The 12,883-nt window shown below is 38.5% G+C and overlaps 1 protein-coding gene across 6 annotated transcripts in view; it reads left to right on the forward strand.

Moving 5' to 3' along the window:
* The first annotated feature begins 3,521 nt into the window (after positions 1-3,521).
* The window catches only part of ARID4A (AT-rich interaction domain 4A), a 60,961-nt gene continuing 51,599 nt past the window's right edge, over positions 3,522-12,883 (forward strand). For 2 of the 6 annotated variants that reach the window (XM_070750071.1, XM_070750113.1), the window contains exons 1-5: positions 3,614-4,202; positions 5,838-5,905; positions 7,365-7,475; positions 8,612-8,677; positions 10,130-10,220. In XM_070750071.1, the coding sequence (XP_070606172.1) occupies positions 5,900-5,905; positions 7,365-7,475; positions 8,612-8,677; positions 10,130-10,220 (274 nt within the window). In that variant the 5' untranslated portion in view covers positions 3,614-4,202; positions 5,838-5,899. Of the gene's footprint in view, positions 4,203-5,499; positions 5,755-5,837; positions 5,906-7,364; positions 7,476-8,611; positions 8,678-10,129; positions 10,221-12,883 lie in introns of all 6 variants that reach the window. The other 4 variants (XM_070750079.1, XM_070750098.1, XM_070750088.1 and 1 more) reach the window with 4 other exon arrangements.

Here is a 12,883-nt window from a genome sequence, read left to right on the forward strand (position 1 = left end):
ATGTGTAAAATATTTGCTGCCCATAATCTGCCTAACATGCAGCTAGATGAGGAAACAGTGATTTGCTGAAGACAGGATAAGCAGAACAGGACTGGGTAACAAGGATTTATTTATTTATTTATTTATTAATTGTTTGGATTTGTATGCCGCTCCTCTCCGAAGACTCGGGGCGGCTTGCAAGTATCATGTGGCCCATGACTAAACTTATTCATTTTCTTTGCCCTGTTGCTCCCGATTGAGAACTATGGTAGTAGGAATAAAGCCCTAATTGCTTGCAGGAACAAGATCAAAGTTTTTATTAGCCACTTTCACAAAATGAACTGAATAACCAAGTGTATTTATAGTAAAAGATTTATCAAAAACTTTCATACATATCCTAGGCTGTAAGCATACAACCAAGAATTACTGCTATTCTGATTTTAAAGTACTAATTTATTTTTAGTAGATGCAATCATCACAAGTTACAGTTACCAAGATTCCAAAAATATTTGGCATGCTTAAAAGGGAAAGACATCCAACAAGACATCTCAATCATAAAACAAATCATTGTAGTATTTGATTGAAATTTTCTGAAGCAAATAGTTTAACAATACTTAAGAATTTGCTTCTGAAATTGGATGCTAAGTGTCAAGAGAGCTGTAAAACGATGTATTATGCCCTACTTGTTTTCTCAACAAATTAGCATATGTATTTACAACACAATATTTTATATAAGATAAATAATTGTATGGAAAGACTAAGCAAGACAAAACACTAATCCAGCACATTAACAGGACATCTCTGCCATCAAATTGGGTGGATACTGTTATTTGGTATGAATTTAAAGAAAAAATGTCAAATTTCAGGATTTCATAGTGAAGTATTCCATAATCAAATTATTGTTTTATGCAGGGAAGGATAATCCTTTTGTGGCTGTGGGTTTATACATTTGGAAAGTGACAGAACTACAGGGAAGAATAGTTGATAATTGACTATTGTATCATGCAAGCATGATCAAGGTTTATATTTGAATTCCTTAGGCAGGGCATTTTCTTCTGGCTTGTCCCTCAGCATTCTATGCCCCTTTGTCAGTATTATGGTACTACTTCCTTTGCTGATTCTTTGATACCTCCTATTGGGAACATCCCACCCAGAAAGAATGTTCCTTGCAGTTCTGTCAACAATTAAAAGGTTAATATAACTAATAAATGGGATGTTGCTGTCCAATTGAACTTTGGAAAGGAATAGTATGATTAGCAGATGTTAAGCAACAACAGCTAACCCACCCAAATATTCTGGACCCACAGATAAATGCTGCATGATGAGTTCTGCATTTTATGCCCATGTTTTGTAGTTTCAACTGGTAGCTGTAATTTTCTGAAGCAGCAACAGACATAAAGAACAGGAACAGGCAATCTATTGCACCCTACTATATACATGTTAGTCCTCAATTTCTGCAGAAGTGTGTTGTTCTATGGGGCTGGTGGGAGTAGTTGACCAGGATTTCTGTGTACTAGGTCTCTATCCAGCATGGCTGTCTAACTTTGGAAGAGGCTTCTTGGTCATTGATTTTATTTGAATTTATAACATTTTCAATATTTTTAGATTAGAAAACAATCATATGTGTCAATGAGTGAATGGCACCAACTTACAAATACAGTGATCCCTCGATTATCGCGAGGGTTCCGTTCCAAGACCCCTCGCGATAATCGATTTTTCGCGATGTAGGGTTGCGGAAGTAAAAACATCATCTGCGCATGCGCACCCTTTTTTCATGGCCGCGCATGCGCAGATGGTGGAGTTTGCGTGGGCGGCGGGGAAGACCCAGGGAAGGTTCCTTCAGCCGCCCAGCAGCTGATCTGCTCGGTAGCGCAGCAGCAGCGAGCAGATGAAGATCGGGGTTTCCCCGCCGCCCACGCAAAGGGGAAATCCCGATTCGGCTCCTCGCTGCTACCGCGCTGCCGAGCAGATCAGCTGCTGGGCGGCCGAAGGAACCTTCCCTGGGTCTTCCTCGCTGATGCCCCCGCTCGCCCGCCAGCAAGAGGGGGAGAGATAGAGAAAGAGAGAGAAGGAAAGAAAGAGATGAGAGAGGGAGGAAGAGAGTGTGAGAGAGGAAGAAGCAAGATAAAGAGAGAGAGAAAGGAAGGAAGAGAGTGACGTCATCGAGTGGGAAAAATCGCGATATAGCATTTCGCGAAGAACGAGATCGCGAAAATCGAGGGATCACTGTAGTCCTCACTTCACAAATCATTTTACAATCATTTCAAATTACCAGAATGTGTGCTTTATGGCTCTGCTTTACAACTGGTAATGCACCTCTGGGTAGCTCTTGTAAACTATCGGACCTCAGTGCAGTCACATTATTCTGTGAGGCGGTCAATCTTATGACTTGTCACCACATTCCTGTCATGTGACTATTCATTGGGGGATTTTTTTTGCCTGTTTCTAGTGTTTCTTTTAGTGTCCCACCCCCCTTACCAAATAAAGCCCATTCAAATGAATGGTTGTCTTTAATTACCACTGTGTTACTTCCTCCTGTGCTTCAATTTATCATTGTAACAATTTAATGACTAATCCTGGGCTCAATACACAGTCAAAAGTCAATGACTACCTAGAATACATCCCATGAATCAAGGCTCCATCACCTAAGCTTGGATAAAGGCATCAAATATTAATCGCAACCGCTAAACATTCCGGCCTTGTGCTATAAAAGGCCTCACCGCCTGTCAAAACAGACACCCGACCAAAACCAGAAAATAAACTCCCAGTTGCTACAATGGGTTTTCAGTGCCTCCATCAGTGATGGACTCTGCAGAGTCGTCTTCGACCACGATTCCACCAGTCAAACCTCCGAAAGGCACTCGGGAGAACTTCCCACCCAAGGGGGAAAACACAAACTCCGCCCATTCCCCAACGGCGCTTGCGCCAATCCGGACGTCATCCACCGCTTCCAGCCTGGGGTGCTCCACCCCGCCTCCCCACGTAATACTGTCCGGGGCCTACGAACCCGTTTCCTCTGTAATGGTCGTCACAATCTTTGTCTCCTCCTCCTCCCTTGCTGCTGCCATCGCGGGAGTCGGTTGTTTTCCCACTTAAAAGCGAAATCCTCAGGGCCTCCCTTTTACGGATGCTCGCCGTGCCGACTCTCAAAGAGGCTTCGTGGCCGCGGAGCTGGGCAGCAGTCTCGCCTTCTTTTCCCGGCCCCCTCCCTTCCCCTCAGGTTTAAGACGTGACTGAGCGGCGCATAAAATGGCGCCGGCGAAGAGGACGGTAAAGGAAAATAAACCGCCTCCTCCCCCCCCCGAAGGCCAAAAACGCATGCGCGTCAGGAGTGCGGTTCCTTCGTTCGTCACCGCTGTTTCCTAGTTTGACCCCTCCCCTTTCCGTTTTCACGAAAGAAACCCAACAAGCCAATCAGGTTCCATTCTCCCCCCTCCACTTATTTTCGTCGCAGCTTCCGGCGGCGCCGGGCTTCCACCAATCCAGACGTCCGAGGCTTCCCATCCGGATGCTTTAAAAAAACCCAACCCTCACTTATTTCCAATCAGATGCAAAAGAACGAGAGAGGGAGGGAGGGAGCGGCAGAAGCTTTCGACTTCACTCCCTTTTAAAGTCCGGACGTCCAACAAGGCTTGGCCGCTCTACGATTTTAAGCCAATAAGAAGTCGCTTCCCCTTTTCGCTCTCTTAAAAAAAAAAAGCCTGGCCCCTCTCGCCCAATCGCCTTCTCCGAGAACCTCTTCCGCAGTCCAATGAAAGGCGGCAGGCCCAATGAGGGAGGGGCGAGCCCCCCCCTCGAGCGTCAAGCGTGCGGAGGGGGGCGCGCGCGCGAGGAGGGGGGAAGGAAGGAGGAGCCAATGGGAGGGCAGCGCAGCGCCCCCACTTGCTCAACAGCTTGTTATTTGGGGTTGGCGGGGAGAGAGAGCAGCGCTGGGCTGAGAAAAAAAAAGAGTGACACTCGGTCCGTCAGTGAGTGAGTGAGTGGGAGCCGCCGAGCCCGGGCTGCCCAGGGGGGGCGGGGAAGAAGAGAAGGCGGAGCAAGGCGGGACAGCCCCTATTGCTGCTGCTGCCGCCGCCGCTGCTGTCGTCGTTGTCGCCCTCCTCCTCCTCCTCTTTGGCCGCTTGCTGTCGCGGCTTGTTTCTGCCGGGGGGTCGGTACAGTGTCTCCGGCCGGGCATCTACGCCGGGCGAGGGGAAACCTGCCGCCGTGGACTGCACTCAGCAGTGAGTTTGAGAGGGGCTGGCAAGCGGGTGGTGAGAGCGGGGAGGACGGGGGAAGGGAGGGGACTGGGAGTGAAGCCGTGGAGTTGGGAGAGGGGGGCCGGGCCGGGCACCCGTCCTCAGTCCGAGGGCGGCCAAGGAGACGGAACTCGCGGTTACTCGGGGAAGGAAGAAGGGATGCAAAGCCTCTTCCTCGCCTTGGAAGGTTGGCTGAGGTGGGGTTGGGGGGGGGGTGTTTCCCAACCGCAAGGGAGGGGTGGCGAAATGTGTAGTGGTGGGGGGACGTAATTTATGCCCCCCCCCTTTTGGGAATAAACTAGTCCGGTCTCTTTCCTCACTTAGAAAGATGGTCCGGGTGGGATGTTGCTTCTCTCCGCTGCCTCCTCTTCCTCCTCGGACCACATGCCCACAGGCTGGGCTCGCTTGGTTGGGGGGGGGGGGCTGCCTTGGCTTTTTCTTTAGCAGGTTTCCTTCCCTCCACCTTCGCCCTGTCCTCTTATTAGCCCTCCTCTTCTTGTCTCTGGGTTTTCCTCGCCAACTTAGCCCTGCTTCCACTCCTTCCTCTTTCACTCGGGTCCTTCTTCTCAGCCCACCATTTACAGTCAGAAAGTGGGACTGGGGGCTTCCAGGAGTAGCTGCTGGGGTGGGGGCAGGAGAGAAGCCTCGAGGGCGAACTGAAGGAGTTGTTTGTTGGGATCCTGTTGTACAGGATGCTGAATTTTTTTTTTGTGCTTCGAGAAAGGTTTGTGGGATGGGGGGGGGTGGACGTTTCTCTCTGTGGTGAGTATAGAATAAAGTAAAAACAAATGTCCTGTAATGGAGGAGGAGATATACTTTTTGAAAATGGCACATGAAATGTATGTTTTATATGAAAAGAGTCCAGACCACTAGACAACACCATATGGGGAACTGGGAGGAAAGGCCTTGAATCATTTGAGGGAAGCTGCTGCTACCAGAAAGGAATGAGAGACTTTATTTAAAGGGCTTAAATTATTATCACACATTGAAAAAAAGGCACCACTTTGAGAGACTGCTGCAGTCCCATGTAAACGTGATAATAACTCCCATTCCATATATACTTTTAACTAAAATATGATTAGAAATAGTTTGAAAGTCGATCTGTATAGTAGACTGGCCTATGACCTTAATCTTTATTTGCATAGCTAATATCTTGGTTTCAGATTCAGACATGGTGAATGACAGGTGCAATTAGGTGAAATTTTTCACCTATTATCTGAGAAATCTCGCCTATATTATTTATATTTTGCACGTATATGGAGTTCCTTTATTTTCCTAACAGGTTGCAAGAAAGAGGGAGCAACAGTGATGATTGATACAGAGGAAGTGGAGATGAGCAAGAGGAAACTAAGGCCGAATGTAGTACCATCCATTCCTCTTCTAACAGAACTGAAAAAGACATATGTAATTCTTTACAGCCCTTTTTTCTTATTTTTCAGATGCAAGTTATGCTGACATGAACATTCTAGACTTTTACAGATTGCTGTTTATAGCACCAAAAGTCAGCGTTTTTAATGGCTGACTACAATTTTCCTAGGTGATTCTCTTATTCAGAGGTCCTTGATCTTTCTTTAAAATTGATGAATCTGATAACAGTAATCTTTTCCCCTTTGCTTCCAGATTTTCTTCAACTGTGGTACACAAAACGCTTTGAGCTGGAATCCCTCAAATAACCTTCAAATATGAAGGTAAATCTCCATGTCTGTTTTAGAGTGTGCGAAAGCTTTCCCTGCCTTACCTGTTCCTCTTTATTTGCTACTTGAGGATGTAATACTGTATTTTGCTTGCTTTAAAACGAAAACATAAAAAGGATGTCATTGTATTCCATTCACATCCTGACTTGCTGTGGCAACATTGAGCTGTCAAAACTTGGAGAATCGACTCTTTCATCTTGGACATCACTGTCTTTTCTGTGAAGTTCTCAAAAATTAGTAGATAAGTTGTACTTGGGAAAATGGGTCCTAAAACCTGGAGGATAAACCCTTCATTCCCCTTGTAAGGTAAAAAAAATAATTAAAGGACATGTCAGCATTTGACTAAAGCAATTAGAATTTAAGAATGCAGAAACATGTTGGACTTTGGTTCATTGCACTAGTTTTTCTGTGTTTCTGCATCTTTAAAATGTACAAATTTTGCTGTATTTACAAATTACACATTTAGTAATAAAATAAGTAGCAGGGCTGAAATTTCTTTCATTAAGTTTGTGTAATTGTGCAATTGAACTGTCTGCCTCACATGACTGGGCAATTTACAATATTAAAATTGTGTTTATTGATGCAATACAAAAATATCCAAATATGCAACAACAAAAACTATTAAAAACAATGAAAACTATTTTCTTAAAAAAAGGGTAGTCACCAAGAGAACACAGTTAATTTCACTAAGATTACAGTCATTTTGCATGCTGCACACCATATTTATGTGAACAACAGACAAAATTACAAAGCCATGTCTTCAGTTCTTTCCAGAACCCCAAACAATGTCAAAGTTTATCTATTACAGATTATTTGCTTATAGAAATAGAAACATAAATTCTACAGTATATTGAAAATATACCTTTCCTGTTGGGTTGGAGAGAGAAGTAAGACTCTGTTTATGCTCACAATTGATAAATTCTTTGTTTTTTTTTAATGCTACTTGTCTATTTTGATTGCTATAAGTGTGGACTTGATATCATTCAACATATACAATTGAAGAAGATAGGTGTATAGGTTTTCCCAATGTGAAGATAGTATTCAGTGTTTAAGATTTCTGGCAGAACATTTGTTATTGTGGTATAAATGTTACTATGTTGTTTTTTAACAGTATGCCATTCATTCATTAGACATGTTTTAATGACTTCCATTCTGACTGTAGGATCAAGCTTGCAGTCCAGTGCAAATTTCCTTAGTCTTAAGGAGTGGGACTTTCTTTTGTATGAGCTATTATACCAGCATCTATAACATTACTTTATTACGAATTATGACATAGGTAATACTGTGTGCGAGATATAAACATACCGTATGTCTTTTTTTAAAAAGTAGGACTTTTGATGTGCTCTATTACTTATGGCAAAACTGGACTAAGAGTCCTAAAATCTAAGAAGCATATCTAAACTTTTCTGTCAGTTCAGCTTTGTTTTTACTGATTTTTTCACTTTTTCTTCAGGCAGCAGATGAGCCTGCCTACCTAACAGTGGGGACTGATGTTAGTGCCAAATATCGGGGTGCTTTCTGTGAGGCAAAAATTAAGACAGTGAAAAGATTAGTGAAAGTTAAGGTAAGAAGAAATGCTAACCAGGGTTTAAGGACCATTAAGGAACATTCTAACCTTTCTTGTGCAAATTCTGGCAATAAATTTGTCTAGATATTTTTTGTCTAGTTTAAATAGTTTTTCATGGCAACCATGTTTTCACAGTATAATTTTCTCTGAGAAACTATTAACCGAACATACAAAGAATATGCTACCCTAATAATTATTAATTTGTTTGTTAGAAAACTAGAAACTAGAACTAAAATTAGAAAACTTTGTAAAACTGGTATGTTACCTTGAAATTATAGATGTATTTCCTTATATATTATAAATTTACAACATTGAGCAGATTCATAATTCCTAGTTAATGTGTATAATAGATGTCATCTGCAATTTTTCTCAGAATAAAGAATGAAAGGCCTAGTTGTTTTACTTGTTCAGGCATTTCAAAGGAAAGAATATCTGAATTAATAGCCCACTTGTATTAAATATGAGGTTTTTAATGATGGTCTGCTAAAGTGTCATCTGATTTAGATTAATTATAAATTAAAATTCTATGCTCATATTCCTTTAAGGTCAGACTCATTGAATTCACTAACATTACTTTTGATAGAGGCTTACAGTTTGTTCTGTTAGTTTGGCAAACAATTTGTGGGATATAGCTGTATTTGACAAATTTTGGTTAAGATTAAACATGCTTTCTCACTTATTTGATAGGCATTCTGATAAGAGTGAAGTGTGTTTTCACTTATTTGATAGTTTGGCAAACTATTAAATACAATTACTCAAACTGCTCAAGCTCCAATTTTACATTAAAGTTTATTTTGTACATGCTGGTAGGTTGACATACACTGTAAGACACTCTTATTTGTAAGGAAATTGTAAGTTGCACACTGGTAAAGATAGGGAAAGTCTGATTTTTCTCTTTCCATGGCAAACTGCATTTCTTAAATAGACCTCTGTGCTTGAAATCTCCTGTTGAAGAAGATAAATTATTTTCACTAACTTTAGCCTGTAGTGATGGTTATTTCCCCCTTCTACATTGGCAATGTCCTGTAAACAGATTTCTGTTTCAGACTGAGTTTCAGCAAAATTTAAATTATGCATATAATTTTTAATATTATACAAGTATAATTCTTTGACATTTCTTTCAAAATATTTAGGTGATTTTAAAGCAAGATAATTCAACACAATTGGTACAAGATGATCAGGTGAAAGGACCTTTGAGGGTATGTATATAACATCTTTCTTCAGTTATACTGATAAAAATTTAAAAATTATGCAGGATGACTGAAATAAAACTATGTAGTTATTGATTTGATATTGGCTCCACGAAACATGCATGTGTTTTTAATTCAGATATTGTAAAAGAGAGTATCACTATTTTAATAACAGGAAAGAAATTACTAATAGAGAACATTAGAATTTATTTAGATACACATATTCATGTAACAATTTCATTCAGGAGACAATTTCTACATTAAATAGTATAGCTTCAGCTTTGATAATATACTTGTATATTATAATATACTTGTATACTTGTATTGAAATCAAAAGTTTTAAATTTAGCTAATATTCTTTAGACTGGGGATTTGGGTTGTTATTTTGGTTTTTAATTGATAGGGTTTTTTAGTTTTTTCTTAATATTAGATTTGTGCCTGTACAATATTGTTTTATCGCTTGTTGTGAGCCGCCCCGAGTCTTCGGAGAGGGGCGGCATACAAATCTAATAAATTATTATTATTATTATTATTAATGCTTTACTGTTGATTTTTTAAAAATCTGATTTTATTGCTGGGAGTCAATTTGAAAGGGCTATGAGAAAATGAGCTAATATATGAAATTAACTCACTGGACTGATTCAAGTGGTAGGCACAAGATTAATTTGCCAATACTGCTTCTATTGATGACATAATAAAGAGGGTAAGATGATTGAAATAATATGTTAATAAATTGATAATACACTAGTTGTGTTGTCCAGAATTTATCAGTCCTTTAGCCATGACTAAATGGGAAGAGACGAGGACAGATGCTGATGGACCATATTGATGGAGCTTTCTTATTTTAAGCAGCATGGAGTTCTGCCAGTTTGAAAAGTATGTTAAAGTGTGACTCCAAGTTTTAATCTGAGAAAATTGTCATTATAGGTTTGGGCAGCACTTGTGAGTGTGGGGGCAGAAGCAATGCAGCATTTCAGTGTATTACTTGTCTTGTATGCCTGTTTGCTGTATCTGTTGCCTTTAGTTAGGTTTCCTTCATATTTAATCTTCGTTTCCATCTGTTTCACTGTGCTCAATCCCCATTACTAAATTTTACAGATCATTTGCATTTCTAGCAATCAAATCAGTGCTATTAGCATGGCACAGGTTATTAATGTTGTTTCCTCCAAGTTTTAAAGTTAAGTCCATTTAAAAAAAAATCTAACTTCTTTTGATATATTTTCAGCAAATTTATTGAATAAATAATGGGAAAGTATACAGGTTTGTTTCAGTTCTTTGCTAACCTGGAGTCAGTCTGTTTTGATATGTTCTATTTGGCTGTGCTTCCTGACCTGTATACAGTTTTCACGTGAAGAAAATACAGTGTTCTAGAATTACTACTTTGCTAATGAAATACTTTACTTATGTAAATTTTAAAAAAAATCTGTGATAGTACATTAAATATAAACATCATTATTTTAGGCTGGTGCAGTTGTTGAAACCAAGATGCCTGATGGAACCTTTCAAGAAGCTATCATCAGTAAATTGACAGATGCCAGCTGGTATACCGTGGGTAAGTATTATTTTACTTTATTTTTTATTACTAAAGACTAATTTTCTTGCACCGAGATACATTCAAATTCTTTTCTACACTGCACATCTTATTTTCTCATGAATAATTACCTACTTTTTATGTTTACTCAGAGACATTTTCTATGGTCAAATATGGTGCAGTAGCATATTTGAGAAAGAATACTTTCTCAAATATGCTACTACTGCTGGGTTTGTTTAAAGCATTTAATTTCAGGAGAATAAGTGGTGCAATCTTAACATACTTTGGACAAAAGAAGCAAGGCTCAAATCTTTCATTAAATTTGAAACCTCCAGCATCAGTTACATTATCAGTAATTAAAAATAAGAATGGATAACATCTACATTTATTTATTTATTTATTTATTTATTTAGTTAGTTAGTTAGTTAGTTAGTTAGTTAGTTAGCTAGTTAGCTAGTTAGTTATTGGATTTCTATGGCACCCCTCTCCAAAGACTCGAAGTGGCCATGGAATGGAGAAGAAAAATCTGAAGCGCTATTTTTGGGAGAACATTTTCTGGGAATGAACTGGTGGTTTGTTGGAAGATGATTCTGTGTTGGGGATAGTTTGGAAGGGAAATGGTATGATAGGTTTTATATGTGTCTACTGTTAGTATTGCATTAAACTCCATTGATTCATTACATACATTAAAATAACTTTCTGAATCTAATAAGATTTGTATGCCGCCCCGAGTCTCCGGAGAGGGGCGGCATACAAATCTAAGTAATAAATAAATAAATAAATAATAATAAACCTATTATTTAAAACATCTTTAATACATTCAAAATATTTATAATGGACACAGTGATTCTATCATTAAATTTTTCTACCTGCTTTCTAAATATGAACAGTGTTCTTGTACTGTCACTTAGGCCATCTGTAAATAAACTTAGCAGCACATAAAAGTTGAAAACAAAGAAATATTTTCAATATTTTTCCATGCAAAATTGTTCATCTGTTTTCCAAATTCTCAAAAATGTTATATATCTCTTAGAAGTTTTTGTTTGTGAAATAAAAAAAACAATATTAAATTTTAGTGTTACTAAAATAGAACACTTAAGATAATGTACATGTACATCTTGTAATATTGGTATGAAAATGTGAAACTCTGATAAATTTCAGGCAAAACATGCAAACATTAAACAATTATCTTAGTCTTTTTTATATTTACTCTAGAATCAAAAGAAGTGATACATTTCGTTATGAGTTTCAGTAACTATGTATATTTCTAGACATTTCAAATAAAACATTGATCCTCCAATACACAAGAATTGCTTTTACAATGTATTGTTGAATATGTGAAGTTTTGATCTCTTTGGCTTCATAGTACTGTCCCCCAGAAATTATTTCAGAAGCTAAAATAACATTTACTTTAAATATTCATAAAATTATGGAAATCAGCATTGTATGGATATTTACATGGAAAACTTTCTTGATAATATACAGAATAGAGCAATCACTGAGTCACAAACATTATCATGCACATTATATTTGGAGAAAATTCACACTCCAATCTTTTCTATTAATAGTTCTCTCTTACACCTTTCCAAGATGTTTTTATTATCTCTCTGAAATGAAAATTATTCTGAATTTAATATATACCGACTCTTTACAAAAACAGAAATAACTTGATAAAATTAATCTAACATTATTAATGTATCTTCAGTGATTCTAGCAGGAACTTCCCATTTTAACAGCACAATACTTTGACTAGAAGCGGGGAGACTGATTTGTTTTAAAATAGATCCCCCCACCCCCCACCAGATAGCATGATCAACAGCCAGAGATAGTTGACATTTTAGTAGGAAACACTGTGTTAAATGGAGCAGTGATAAGGCTGATTGTTAAGACAGTTTTAATTGTATGAAGACCCTGTGACCGTTAATGACTGTAGACCATTTTATAGGCAAAAAGCATGACAAAATTTTAAAGAGTTTTTGGTTAGCTTTCATGTTAAATGCTGCTTTTGTTCTAAACTCATGTAACTATCTGTCGACAACTTGTAAAACAGTGTTCCTATCTTTATCTGTAAAACACTTTATCTGTAATTTGCATCTTTCACTTGGTTTCCAAATACTTAATAAACTTGGTGTTTTAACTGATATTGGTTCCTGGAAAAATACATTTAACATTCTAAAACTGTTTAATTCAAGAGTTATGGATGACACTATGGAGATACTAAAATTTAGCCTTTTTGATTGTACAAGTAAAAATTAAAATTGGCTTTTAGCCAATTTTGAAATTATAAAATTGGTTGTATGGTAGCACTGAGGCTCCCACTTGATTATAGTTTTGTTATATTTGTAATTATATTTGCTCATTACATCGTGGTACCTAAAGGCTAGGTATCTTTTTTGGTCAAGGCAAAGACAATTAAAGTTGCTCACAAGCAATTGGTAGAATTTTGCTACTAAGCCAATAAGCTCAGTGGGTGGTAAGCAGGCAAGGGGATATATTGTAAGTTCTTGGTTCAATCAACCAACATACTGAAGGCCAGCAATAAACCACTGGGTAGTATGTCATGCTAAAAGCTAGGCATCTTCACCTTTTTCTGCTAATTTCTACATGCTTCTTTTTTCATTTCTCTTTTTTTATTATTGTATGTATGATCCTCTTTTTCTTCGCTTGTACGATTTCATCTTTCT

Source organism: Erythrolamprus reginae, chromosome 1 (genome assembly GCF_031021105.1).
Source record: "Erythrolamprus reginae isolate rEryReg1 chromosome 1, rEryReg1.hap1, whole genome shotgun sequence".
Taxonomy (NCBI): Eukaryota; Metazoa; Chordata; class Lepidosauria; order Squamata; family Dipsadidae; genus Erythrolamprus; species Erythrolamprus reginae.